The 14,267-nt window shown below is 43.1% G+C and overlaps 1 protein-coding gene across 1 annotated transcript in view; it reads left to right on the forward strand.

The window, feature by feature from the left end:
- LOC131891794 (disks large homolog 5-like) overlaps nt 1-14,267 on the forward strand; it is a gene marked incomplete in the record, with an annotated part of 32,443 nt that overhangs the window by 16,522 nt on the left and 1,654 nt on the right. The window contains 25 exon segments of the mRNA XM_059241457.1: nt 979-1,107; nt 2,483-2,580; nt 2,743-2,841; nt 4,071-4,222; nt 5,470-5,596; nt 5,711-5,800; nt 6,203-6,338; nt 6,416-6,549; nt 6,765-6,884; nt 6,952-7,102; nt 7,198-7,596; nt 7,702-7,830; nt 7,909-7,978; nt 8,047-8,181; nt 8,242-8,705; nt 8,778-9,284; nt 9,348-9,679; nt 9,879-9,950; nt 10,011-11,645; nt 11,731-11,805; nt 12,660-12,845; nt 12,903-13,044; nt 13,125-13,323; nt 13,399-13,923; nt 13,988-14,267. Of these exon segments, the coding sequence (XP_059097440.1) occupies nt 979-1,107; nt 2,483-2,580; nt 2,743-2,841; nt 4,071-4,222; nt 5,470-5,596; nt 5,711-5,800; nt 6,203-6,338; nt 6,416-6,549; nt 6,765-6,884; nt 6,952-7,102; nt 7,198-7,596; nt 7,702-7,830; nt 7,909-7,978; nt 8,047-8,181; nt 8,242-8,705; nt 8,778-9,284; nt 9,348-9,679; nt 9,879-9,950; nt 10,011-11,645; nt 11,731-11,805; nt 12,660-12,845; nt 12,903-13,044; nt 13,125-13,323; nt 13,399-13,923; nt 13,988-14,267 (6,386 nt within the window).

Genomic DNA, 14,267 nt, shown 5'->3' on the forward strand with positions numbered 1-14,267 from the left:
ATGCCCAGCCAAACCGCACTGTGCATGCATTGGATTTTGACATTTATCTCATTTTACCTGCTTGTCTAAGCAAATAGCATTAAGGTATTGAGCCAATTTGATAGTGCCTTCATCAATTTATGCCAACCATGTTCATATTGTTGGGTATTTGTAACACAAATCACTCAAAATCACTTGATTATTGAAAATTCAGTGGGCGGATAGTGGGAGTTGATTGTGACGTTTGTCTTAGTTCTCCCTCCTCAAAATGCCCAAAATCTGGGTGCCGGACCACATTTTTCATTGAATTTCCTTCACTTGATATGCTCTATTGGCATGAGGTTATTGGCCAATAAACATTCTCTTTTGAAAGAGCATTCATTTGTTTAAAATTTATAAGGACACGATGGATGAACATGTCAAAGTTAAGGTTTTCTTTCCCTCTTTTTTTCTCCCCATTGATCAAAAACAAATATGCTGCCTTGAGATCAAAAACAAGAACTCTTAAGTCTTTAATTGACTCACCAATGATAACCCTTTTGCACTTATCTCATAAAAATGACTAGTCAAATTTGATGTTTGCTGAGTTGGCTATGGGTAAATAAAAATTATATTTGGAAGTTGAAAACATTAAATGGATGGGATGGGTAGAGTTATGCAAATGTTGATTTGTGCTCATTCATGTTTTTCGAGCACAGAGGATCTTAGGAATAAAATGTGTTTACTTATAATTAGATCATACTGAATTCTTCTTATTGTTGTCGTCTTCAACTTAACTAATGACAAAGTATGTCGGAAATGAGGTTCGACGACACTGAAATTTCTACGGTTTTAGCACTTTGGTTTGTCACAATGGATAGGATCGAAATTTGAACTCTTGTGAAGTTTGTTGGTTTTATGGTTTGTTCTTATTGTTGAATTTACTAATAGTAGAAATACGTAAACACCGGGTCATCTTCAACCACAAAATATTGATAATCTTTGTTTTATTTTTCTTAGGAATACTCCCTCATCATGAGCGAGAGAGACACTGTTCACAAGGAGATCGAAAAACTTCAAGAAGAAGTTAGTGCTACCAAAAAGAAAATGTCTGGTATGGAGAGCAAGTCCAAGGTCCAAGACGACGAGGTATGGAAATTCAGTCTTCTTGTCTAGTTTTTCTATGTGTTAACAAAGCCTACATACCAGTACTGGGGCGAGTCCGGCAAAAGTCGAACTTGGACGAGTCCCTTGATTTTTTGACTTTTTGCCGGACTCGAGTCTTTTACCAGAGTCAGTTCTAGCAAAAAGACTCTTCTTGCGCAATTCTAAGAAAAAAATGAATATGTCTTTTGACGAGTCCGGTCCATTTCTCCAAAATTGAGTAAAAGTGCACTCGGATTAGAGTCCGGACTCGCACGAGCACTACTACATTCTGCTCCAATGGCCAAGAGTGCTAATAATTTTTTTAGCCTCTTCCATAATTTTTAAGGGTATTATGCATATTCAAGAATTTCAGTTCGTTCCATTTGAACGACTGATTTATGTTTTGATATCAGTTCTAATGTACTTGAGGATGAAGTGAAGTGACGAGAGTCCTTGTTGACCATTTGGGAACCCTCTTCCCTCCATTCAGTGAAAGTAATCCATCTTAGTTTTTTGTCAGTCACATGTCAAGGTCAGATTTTTCTCCCCTCATGTTCTTTTCCAATGTTAGATGCTCTCCATCAAGTATGGATTTCGCTTTTTAACGGGGTACCTCAATATCTACTCACTCACACTTAAGGTCCTTGTTCTTTCATTTAAATACCAAATTTTATGATCACGGGAACGAACCGCTCATTTAAGAGAGATTTGTCAATGATGTCACCAAACCTATATCAGATAAAAACGACCATCATTTAGGCAATATCGGTTTTATACACTAGAAAGATCTTTGATGTATTATGACACATGAAATAATGCTTTATTTTAAATATATCTACAGTACAGTTAAGCGTTAGATTCCATTCAAATCAGTTAGACTGACCCTATGAATAATTATTTTTTTCCATGGAGAACACAAAAACATGTTGTGCCGTCATTACTAGCTTTTGCTGAAAGACCCGTATCAATTTCAATACGTATAGCTGAAAAAAAACTGGTGGAAAGTGAAAACATGGCGTCTGCAGTGATTTGCCTCGAATTTGCTCGCCGTTAATTTACATATATATATTATTTACATATTGGAGGCATGTAAATAGGTTAAATTCAGGGCCTTGATTACGATTCATCCAGCAAACTTTTCTTCAAAATTAAGTACTGAAACGCCATGTTAACTAACCATTTTGGAATGTGTGGCCCAGTAGACACCCTGTACGCCCCCTTGCGCCCCTGTCGGAAATGATTGACTGAAAGGCATGATGTAAAAAGGATATGCGAGCGCAAGAATATGGGTGGGATTGGGACAAGAATCTAATTTCCAAGTCGAATGTTCCCCATGTTCCCTTTTTTCTCCTTTCATTCCTTCTCTTGTTCCTTCCAGCGGAGGAAGCTCACTTGCCAAGTGGAGATTCTCAAGCGAGAGATCGAACAAGCTTTGTATGACCGCGACAAGGCCGTCAAAGAGGCCCATGAATGGAGGTATGAAGGGGCCTAATCAGTCAAAGAACCCTATTACGTATTTTAGGACATGTATGTGTCCTAAATAGAAGATGACGGGGTTTGGCATTGGCCTTTGTTTGGATGGACCAAGAGGAAAAACGCATACACACATTATTGACCTGATTCTGCTCTTAATTCCAGGGACAAACTTGGAGGCGGGAAAATGGCGTCAGATTATGGAGAACACGGCAAGCACTCTTCCAAGAGCAAGTTCGACGTTGAGAAGAATAAGCGAGATCGGTAAGGCGTCTTAAAATCTGCAAAGTTTGTTCCAGAAACTAGACCACAGACACATTACCCCAAGAAGCATCATGATTCATTAATCCATAGAGACATGCGGGGGGAAAGGCGATCTTGAAAGGTTGCATACATTATAAATGGCAAAATAGGTGAATAAAGACCTAAAGAGTGCGTTAATAAAATAAACAAAAGAAAAAATGGCCCAAGATGCAACTTTGAATTCAGTTTTAGGAGATTTTGAAAGTTCACATTAATCACCCAGCAAGCTCAACTTGTGCTTTAAAGCCATGATGATTTTTTAAGACTCATGTCCAAAATATTACGGAAGAAAGAAATGCCTCAAATTTACGCCCCTTCTTTGATTGCTAATTTGTAATGCCAGCAGAGATTTCCTCAATGATAATCACAAAGGGCAAAAAAGGTCTTCCGTTCTGTGTGGGGAAAAATAATTTATTGCCTTTCGTGCAATGGGAATAAGATTACAAAAAGCGGCTTATTTTTGCTAGTTAAGCTTTAAAATGTCCTCAAATACTGTGAAGGGCTGTACTAATCAAAAGTAATGAAAGTAGATTAGCTATTACTAGACTCCAACAAAAAATGTTGTTATGTCAAGCAGGAATTCGAGAGGGTTGAACTAATTGGTTTTATCAAGCGTGTTTGTCAAAAGTTGATTTCGATTCAAGAGCTTAAGAATTTTAAAACTTAAGAATTTAAATCTTGACGAGCATGCTTTTACTTATTTGTTATTTCTAAGCTTAGATAGTAGGTTTGATCAAATGTACAACTTGTTAAGCTTTACAACTTCTTAGATTCAGACAATATGAAATGACTAAAGATTTATAAAAGTGCAACTGGACTCATGGGCTTCTAGAAATATGTATATATTTTCTGCCAAATCAGCCAGTAAAGTGTCAGAGCAACTCTTGAGTTTTTCATGAAATGAAAAGAAAAAATCTAGATCATTGCAATAAATGGCAAATCATGTTTGAAGCTAATCTTTGGATCCTCTTCAATTGCAACTCTTAAATTAAACAAATTGAAAAATGCGTCAATTGAAATTCTTCCATTTTTCAACGAAATATTAAGCTAATTGATCAAAGCCGTGAAGCGGATAAGCCACGTAAATAGCTGTTGATGAGGAATCTTGGGGATTGATGTTCTGTGATCAAATTCTTTGGCCATCCATGCAAGGTATTATCTGAAGGCACCATCGCCATTTTCCTTGGTAGGGATGGGGCCTCCACTGAAACTCTGGACACCTCCGCTAGCCAAAGTTTGTCAGATTTGGGGACGAAACAACGAATGGAGAACCTGGATCAGGCCAACGCCGAGATTGACCGCCTACGAAAGATGACCGAGAAACTGGGCGGGGATTTGCAAGGTACGAAATTATTCAAAAACGTACATTCTACTCATTTCAATGTTGCTCACCAATCTCAAAATGCTTCAGCTTGAAGCTTATTTGCGTGTTTCTGCCGATTGAAGTTGTTTTGGATGGGGAGTCATTACTATTATTCGCTCCCAATCGACCAAATATGCTTTCCGCCCCCAAAGTTTTGTTTCCTCGATTCAAATGATGCTTAGTAGTAGTGCTATGAACGAGTCCCTCAAAAAGGTACACAAATAGCGCCTACAAGACAAGTCTTTTTGTGGTGAAAAGGTCCGCAAATCTCTTTTCCAGAAAATGGGGCCGCTGAGTCAAAAAATCATGTGCTTCTAGAGCTTACTACATATACATAGGCTACCCATTCAGATGAAGTCAGATGTTCCTATGTTTCTACTTTCTGGCTTTTTATTTAAAATAGTTTGACCATGTTCATGCATGTTGAGGAAGTTTCGAGATATATTTCCATAAATCGGCTTATTGGACCGATTCCATGCTATAACTACAGTATGTTTCCCCTTGTGTGTGGAGCTCTTCCTGGGATATATTGATCTTTAATAGACTTGCTGGCAAGAGAACGGGCATCTGTATTCACGGACAAACATGGATCTTCGGTCTTCATTAACATGACTCTTAACACCATTAATACTCATTTCCTTTCCCATATGCATTTCTCAGTGATGAGAACCATCTATCCTGGACACCATCGTAAGCAAGGATGTGTAATGTACTGTTGATTTTTTTTCGATTTCAATCTCATCTTTGGGTTTCCTCATATCCGTTGGATGAGCATTTCTGAATAGTAGTGAGATTGCCTTTTTTGTTCGGCCTTCTATGGCCACCGTCCAAAATTAGAAGCCCCTATGGATTTGTGGGAAAAGTTTCTCTTCTCCTTGATGGCTCTTGGTCAGTTTACTTCCTTCCTTGTCCTTAACGGTGGCCTTTTCCCAGAGACTTCCTCCTTGCTTGCTTTCTTCACGATGAAGGAGGCAGTTCCAAGCCATAGTTTAAAACTCCTTGGCATGAACTTTCTTAATCAACCTTTTTTGCCAAAAGAAATACCCACACTTTATCATTTCCTTAATGCAGTAAATCTGTCTAGGTTTCCACAAATATAGACTGAAAGTTCCACATGTTTATGCAAACTGTGCGGAACTTTGAATGCCCATTCTCAAAACCTAGTATAAAGCTTTGAATTGGCGAGTGATTTGATCTTTAATTATTAATACTCTTCAACATTTTAGATGCTGGGCTTGAGGCAGACGTAGCCAAAGGTCGTCGTGATTGGGCCTTCTCTGAAAGAGACAAGGTCGTCCTCGAACGCGAAAGTATTCGAACCCTCTGTGATAAATTGAGGCGAGAACGCGACCGGTATGTTGGTTTCTTCTGCTATCTCGTCAATGTTTTCTCCATATTATGTTTTCTTGAGCAAGGTTGTTTTGAGATCCCTTGAAAACAGAATCCAACCCTTGGTTGCTTTTTTAGGGCTGTCTCCGAATTGGCTGAGGCTTTAAGGGATTCAGATGATGTGAAAAAACAACAAAATGAAGCCATCAAAGAAAACAAAGAGCTTAGGTAAGACCAGGAAGCTATTGTGGGTTTGATAAATTGCCTTGCTTAGACTTTTAAGCGAAGTGGAAACTTTCATGATGGCTTACTTATCTTGTTGTTTGTCATCTAGAACCGCTTTGAATGAATCTTCAAAGTGACCCAATAGTGGGATAAAAACTGCCATTTGAAACAGATCACAATCTCTATGAATTTCTGCTGCTTCAAAGCTAACGTCATTTTTCCATTGAGTCCGACAATAATACAAGAAGAAAGCCTAACAAGAAATTGTTTCCTTGAAGTGCTCTTTTGTGCACTTACTTAACAAAAACTGACTTCTGTTAAATCAGATGGGTCCAATTGTTAACCGCAACATCAAGCCATGTTCCTTAGTCGGGAACTGATTGGGTGTTTTTTTCATCTCCATAGAGAACGCTTGGAAAGTCTGGAGAAGGAGGTCCGCCTGAAATCTCTTCATTGTTCGCCGGGTCACTCGCACAGCCATGATTCGGCCATTGACTCGGACCTTCAGGAATGGGAGACCGAGAACATTGACATTGACATGGTAAGCAAGGTGGCTTCGTAGAACCCAAGGCTGTCATCAATCAGTATTAATTGGATTGGCTTTTCCCCTAACGACAGAATGGTCTTGGATCGACAGAGGACTTGGGATTAGACCTAGCCGGAGGCCGAGACGACCTTCATTGTCCATCGGGAGACAAGCCAATTTACATCTCATCCATCGGCAAGGGGTCCTTTCTGGATGGAAAGCTCAAGTAAGGCCACTCCCTTATTACTCGCAATGTGCAAATACCACCTTACAATGCAAACTGAAGTGAATCTGGGCCTGAACATTAAACTGAACTGAAACTTAAGTAACTGATTTTTTTTTTTTTGAGAATCATCCCGGAGTCAAATCCTTTTTTGAAGGACTCATGGTGATAGTCTGTTCTCTTTATTCTTGTTCAACAACCTCATTTGGTTTTTGCAGGGTAAACGATTGCATATTGAGGGTGAACGACCTCAATTGCCGATTAGTCGAGCGCAGCACCATCTTGAACACACTTAGAAATGCCAACTCCGCAGTGAGCTTGGTCGTTCGCCGGAGAAAGTGAGTATCAGGATGAGCTGATTTGCCAAATGTGGTCCTTTTCTGTCTACAATGTATGAATTTTCAGGACGGGTCGAAGGTATCAAGCCGTGTTATCCATGGCTGGAGCCAGTTCTCCAGGCATAACCCTTGACTTGGGAGTGTACGTGGCCAGGATCTCGCCGGGATCGGTAGCTGCCAAAGAAGGCTCCATTGCTGTTGGTGATCGAATTCTCAGTGTAAGTAATGAGAAGCAACCAATGTAACCGTTTGCCGTTAGGCATCAGTGGTCCTAACATGAAATTGATAACAAAGCATGTTATTGTTCTTACAGATCAATGATCGAAGTGTAGACCATGTGGATCACATTGGGGAGGCGGTAAAATTGCTCAACTCCGGTCAGGATCCCTTGGTGATTACCTTGGCCAAATCCATTCACTCCCAGTCCTCCTTGGGTGGAGGTCATCTTAGCTCAAGCTCTTCCGGTCACAACATGCAGGAGCGGTTTGACGATGAGCAAATGACCCACGCTCATCAACCCCACCCCCAGCATTCCCATAAGTTGCCGGGTAAATCCGGATCGGGCACTATATCCAGTCCCATCAAGGATACAATTCGAGGCTCCCAAGAGTTTGTGAGGAAGCTTCTGATTTCCAGGGATGCAAGTGGCAGCAGCAGTGGGGGAAGTCAAGCACGACATTCCAATTCGGCACTCAGTTCCTCTAGTGAAAAGGTTTGTGATATTCCATAGACCACTCAACTATCACCATAGACCATGAAGCTCTAGATGAATTCACTCTTTCTGGGATGAGAGGCATAACTAATAATTTCATTTTAGGTGTACAATGTCACCAAGGGCCAGATGGGAATATCAGGCAAGGAGTCACGGGGTTCCATGGGCTTGATGGAGACCGTGAAGGAGAAAGTGAGGGGAAGGAGACGTTCCAGCAAGGAACATTCGGAGATGGTAAGGCACCAAGCATCCTGTTGTTAGAGGATAATCGGGTTTTAAATACTCTGTGCCATTTTTCCTTGTAATTTTCAGTCCTCACATGAAAATGTGTCCTCATCCAGAGACAACAGCTTGTCTCATCAACCAGAGCAACCTCCTAAAGGTTTGATCAAGGCTTGGGATAAGGTTGTTACCTATTGGGCTTCTAAAAATCGTGCGAATCATTTGTAGGTTCTGCTGACGTCGTTTTAGCTGAGCTGGACTCGGTTTTGGACGCATTCCACGGGAATAAAAACCAAAATGCTGCCGAGCCAAATGCTCCCAACCTAAACAACTCCAGTGGAGCGTCTTCCAATAAATCCAGTGGTAAAGATTCTTAATGATGTTAGCAACAATCAACTTTACTACCCAAGGTGTGAATTGCAGGTAAAAAGAAACGCAACAAGGATCGAGACAGCTTCAGGAGTGGAGGGACGTGGCCCCGGACCAGAGGTGGGCCAGTCATTGAACATGGAACTGGGACCATTCTGCATCCTCAGAAGGTGAAAAAGGAGCGGTTACCCTTAGCCGAATTGCTCAACAATCTGCCCAAATATCCACCTGAGGCGACGTCTCCCAAGAAGACGGAAGCTGAGCCACTGGTCGCCTATCGTCAGGACACGTATTCGCATTCCACCAGGGAACCTCGAAGAAATCGCCCATTGACCACATATGACTTGTTGGAGAATTATGGACGTTACAAGAAGTCCTCAGAGGAGAGGTTCTTGCCACCTCCGCCGGAGAGCGAAATGTTCGCATTGGAGGCTAGGAAATCCGTGTACGGGTCAGCTTTTACCCCCTCTGATCACTCTATAGATGAGTCTGTGAAATCTGGGCACGCCGAGAAAGAGGTAAGCATTATTGCCAAAAGATTGATTAAAGACAGAAAAAAACTATATCTGACTTTTGTATCCTCTTTCTAGGTTCTTGAGCGTTATTTGAAGAAGTCCTCTTCCACCAAGCTTCATCAACCTCTTTCGCTTTCGGGCACAATTGGGGAAAGTGAGCAAAGTAACAACCCTGAAGTTGCAACCACACCTATCGACAACCTATCCTCCCCTATTTTGAGCTCTCCTCCACCTCCCATGAGCTTAACCGGGACAAACACGGCTTATGCGGCCTTAAAGGCCATGCACGATATCAAACCACCAGACTCTGCGCATTTAATGCGTTCCACTGCCAGTGGGTTCAGTCCTTATTTCCCTAGCTCAATTGGACACCATAGCTCTCCCCGGTATGCGTCGCCACCACCTCTGGTCAGTGTTGCATCTGGTGACTCTTTATTGGGAAGTCCAATCCCGGATGTGCGCCAGACTCCCGGCTCAGAGGGTGGGTTATTAACGCAATCTGGATACAACCAGGTCTACGAGAGTCCATCGGCAATGAATTTGCCCATGGGCACTTATGCCAATACCTCACCTTCAGCAGGGGTGAGTACCTTCGAATTGTTTTTCGCCGACCAATGGATTTAGGCTGATATATGACTTTTTTAGTATGGGTATGCACCAGCCTCAGACTACCCCGGGGCTCATCAAATTCCACCGAACTCCAAGTATCGATATTCAATGGGGATGAGTGGAGGGCATGTGGTGTCGCCAAGTAACATGGGCTCGCTCTATCACCACGCTACTCAACCCCCGTACCCCGGGAGTCACCACTACTCACAAGGGTCTAGTAACACTCAAGGAGTGTATGGTCATTATGGACATAGGCGACAAACTGATGAGGGAGTCTCCCCACCACTTTATTTGGATCACCATCACAACCCTGAGAGGCAGTATGTCTCCAGGCGAAGGGAAAATGTTGGCTATCCGTCAAGAGTTAGGTAAGAAAACGGTTCCAAAAATTTGATTAATTTCTCAATCTACGTCATTTAAGAAGTGGGATGAGTGTGAAAATAATTTTGAGCGTGAAATTTTGCGTGGATTTTATAACGTCAGATGCTGTTTCTGCATCTACTAATTTTCAAGTGGTTTTACGGGATTAAATCTTAACTAGCGTGTGCTTTGTTAAATGCTGCTCAGTTCAAAAGAGAACACCAAATCAGGAACATTTCCTCGGAAACGGAAGGAAAGAGAAAGCTCTTCCAAGGACAGGTAAGACCAGAGGTGTCCATCTTAAACAAGGAAACAGATCCTTACCACCATTTTATTCAGCCCCAAGCAGGGTGGCACTTTGCCTAGTGCTGGGAAGCTACGCTCGGCCGAACTTTCTGTGAATAGGTTGAAGTCTCACACAAAGAATCATAACTCGGGATCAAGTGGTACGGAGAAGGACCGAAGTTCCAGTTCAAAGAAGAGCTCAAGGCAAAAGACCCGCTCTTCCAGGGAAAACATGCTTAGGGCCAGACCCGGTTCGAGTGACTCATCGGATGCTGAAACAAAGAGAGGGATGGGTAGACGAGGTCGTTCTCACCATGAGAATGGTTCTTCCTCTTTGCGCAGACAAACTCAACGAGAGATTCTATCCAAGTCGGTTCAAGGAACTTGCAATAAGAAAGGGACCCTTGTAAATGATCAAAGACATCCTCTTTGGGTGCATTCAACTCCACCCAGACTGGTCACCTCGTCCACCGCTAATGGTTCCAACCATGGAAGATCAAAGGTCGACCCTTCCAAGACAGTACAAACTCCAAGCTACCATTCCCACCGGCATGGCAATCCTCCAACGTCAAGAATGACGGGTCCAATCAATAACGCGTTGTCCTCATCTGCCTCTCCCCAAAAAGCCAAAGATGACAAAGTTGCTCAAGAGAAGGTACCCACTGCCAAAAGGGACAGCAGACCCTTAACCAAACTGTCAAATAGTGCAGACGACCTGCTGTCCGAAAGCCAAAAGGGATACCGAATTCCAAGTCCGGCAACAGTTCTCAAAAGTTTAGAAATTGGTGAAGATCAAGGATATATCACGTCCAAAGACCCTTTCCTCATGTATCCCACTTCCCGAGGACGATCAGCATTCCGGGAAGAGCTCGACTTCACGAGCAATCGGCAACGATCCGAGAATGACAAACGCAAACTCATTGAAGAGCTCAAGGAGCAGCAGCCCTTGATCCAAGATAGGTTAGCCAGGGGCCTGAGTTTCCCAGATCCCCCACAGGAGGCGAGAATACTGAGCCCCAGATGCAAAGAAATCAGCCGTAGTTATGGGGATTCTTTGGACGAAGCTCAATTCGTGAGTAGGCAATCATCTTCAAGGACTACTCGCTCTCGCTCCAAAGAAAATCTTGCAAACAAGAAGCCAAAGGCCAGCAGCAGCCAAGAAAATGATTATGACGAAGTCTCACTATCGGCATCAGCCAAGGCATCGTCCACCCCAGCTCCGCCCTCAATCTTCAGCGACTCCTCCAAAGGTGCAGGTGAAGGTCTGAGTGAACTACGCAAATCCTTGTCTTCTGTGATTACGGAGGAGTCATCAGGCATGTTGGAAATGGAGGAAGGCAAAACTGGAGGTCAGCCCGGGATGCCCCCTGCTATTCCAGTGCCCCCTTTATCGCCGTTCTCTCGCCACAAGAACAAGCCCTTACCCAACATACCCCAATTTGCGTTTGTGCAACCTCACACCGCTCATCACCAGCCTCAGCTTCACGACTCACACTATTCGAATTACCCGCCGACTGAGCAGATCTACGAGAAGGCCTATTTTAAGCCCGTGCCTCGCACTACACCTGGTGCAGGAACTCGAAGCGCTCCCAACAGCAACTCCCGTACCAAGCGTCTGAGGAATCGAAGTCTTGAAATGGTCCTGGATGACCCCAAGAGTGGGGCCACATCCTCTCCTGTTAAGACGAGGTAGCACAGAAACTGAAACAAATCCTAAAGTGGAGAAAGAGAGTAGAACGGAATATTAATTAGAAAAATTTGTTCCAATTACAAGCTCTCGCGAAAGGAGAGAACGGACGCGGGCGTACTCCAGAAGTTTGGAGCGCCCAAAGCCGCGTCGCTCAGACAGGTGAGCATATGAAGCACAGATGGTTGTTTTTGATAAAGCGGGAAATTTAAAGAAAGATAACAGGAATGAGTCAGGAAAACTCTCATACTTTTTCTAGCCTGCTACTCCTCTACTACAAACCGCTCTGAAAAAGTAAACCTGAAATCACCTATTAAAAGAGACACCACTACATGACGTCGCTTTGTTTCTGTTTTGAAAGTGTGATGTGAGAGTTCGTTTCTGTTTCATCTTTTGACTCAAGCAAAGGAAGCTACTGATTTCAAATTCCCAAGAACTTTGAACAAGGTTATTGGGTCCCCCAAGTGTTTGTGGTGCGTGAGCTCTTTTGATTTTATTAGCACTAATCAAATATTTACTTTTTGATGTGGTCTCAAACGAAAGCTTCCACAATATATTTTTCATCCTGATATTTCAAGAGGGCTAACACAAGATATTTGAAATTGATTTTTCCTCTTCAGTTGTTCGTCTGATTTATTTGTAAAAGATCAATCAAAAGTCTTTGACTGAGAGGTCTTCATGTAGTAATCATCCAATTTCCATAACAGCTCATAAACTAAACTCAAATGATGAACAGGACCGTGCTGACTCCCAAACTAAGCTCAAAGTTTCTGAGATGTTGCCACTTAACCAAATTGTTTGACTGAATTTTCATGCTATGCCACGATGATTTATTTGTGCTTCATTTTTGCCACACAGGTTAAAGGAACCTAGCCGCCTAGGTATGCATTGTTCGTCGTAGACAGTTGCATGCTTGCAATTTAGATGTGACCTTAGTTGAATCCCAGTCTCGTCAGTTTACAGTAGTTTTTGACTGTATGAGTCTAATGATTGATTGGCTTATCATGTCATTTCAGAATCCCTTCCAATAACAGTATAGGTTCACAAGGTAGCTATACCCAGATTCCGTCGTTGTCTTCTATCGATGGCCGATCCTCCTCCAAATGCAACAGCCCTTTGCCCATTTATTCTGTTCAATACATCATTCGGGATGGAAGACCCGTAACGGCCGACACTTTGAACTCAAGGCACCATATAAGAAAGTAAGAACATCAAGAAAAGTGTTTGAGGCATCGTTGTTTCAAATTTGGATTTTGCAGACCTCTTCCTGGAGATATTCGTGACATTGACATAGAGAAGACTTCCGAACAATTGGGTATTACCATTGCCGATGGATCCAATAAAGGTGTGTTCGTCAGCTCTGTGAGCGAGAATAGCTTAGCTTCACAAGTAGGCCTTCAGGTGAGTTCAGATTCCACAACGAGGAAAATTTAAAGAACACATTCATATATAATGCTAGTGACCATCCCTGTGGTCATTAGGTGGGAGACCAGTTACTAGATGTTTGCGGCATCAATTTACGAAATTGCAATAAAGAGAGGGCCGCCTTGGTTTTGCAACAAGTAAGGAACTCGATCACGATGAAGGTTCAGTACAACCCCCACGACTACCGGAATGCCCAAGAAGAGATTCACTTGGATAACAACAATGACGAAGACGATGACGACGATTCTGATCTGGGTAGGGCTTATTACTACTATTGAAAGACATGCCTACCACGATAATATGAACATGAATTCATTTGGTTCTCCCTAGATGTACCTTTGACTCAAGAAAGACATTCCAGCGTCCGTCAAAGACATGGTCCACAGTCGAGCCCACCAAGATCAGGCTCTCCGACTCCTCGTAATTCGCCCAAGTCCCACCGTGGCCCATCGATGCACCGTGAAGACTATGGGACCGTTTGTGGGGCACTTACCCACTCATCAACGCATTCCACTCTGACTCGCCATCAGATCAATCAAATTGTACCTAACCTCCAAGCCAACCTCATCCCTCCCCGTGCGCCAGCTAGTCCACCTTATGAACCCCGTTGGGTCAGTCCGGTAATGAAGAAGAGCGGCGACCTGGGTGTCCGCTTGGTGGGCGGAAATGCCGTTGGGATATTCATCCACTCTGTGGAACGAGACTCAGCCGCCCACCTAGTCGGTCTCAGAAGTGCAGAACAAATACTGGAGTACAACGGTGTCAACTTACGCCAGGCCACGGCAGAGCAAGCTGCTTATGAGCTCGCCAAGCCGGCTGAGAAAGTGTCGCTTTTCGTCCAATACAACCCAGACAGTATGGAGATCACTTTATTCCTCCAGTGAATCCAAGGCCTGATCAATCTTTTTGTCTCCTTTAGAATACAATCTGGTCAAGGATCAACCTGGAGACTCCTACTATGTGAGGGCCATGTTTGACCGCATCGTGGACATCAACACTGACCCGTCCCAATTGGCGTTCCGCAAGGACGATATCCTCTTTATTGACAACACAATGTACAATGGCGTTCCCGGCAACTGGTCTGCCTGGATTGTCGATGTGGATGGTAAACGGACCCAATGGGGAATCATCCCATCCAAATACAAGGTTGAAGAGGAACTTTTGATGAAGAGAAGTCTGGGTGGGGATATGGACTCGGA

The sequence above is a fragment of the Tigriopus californicus genome, chromosome 12 (assembly GCF_007210705.1).
Source record: "Tigriopus californicus strain San Diego chromosome 12, Tcal_SD_v2.1, whole genome shotgun sequence".
NCBI lineage: Eukaryota > Metazoa > Arthropoda > Copepoda > Harpacticoida > Harpacticidae > Tigriopus > Tigriopus californicus.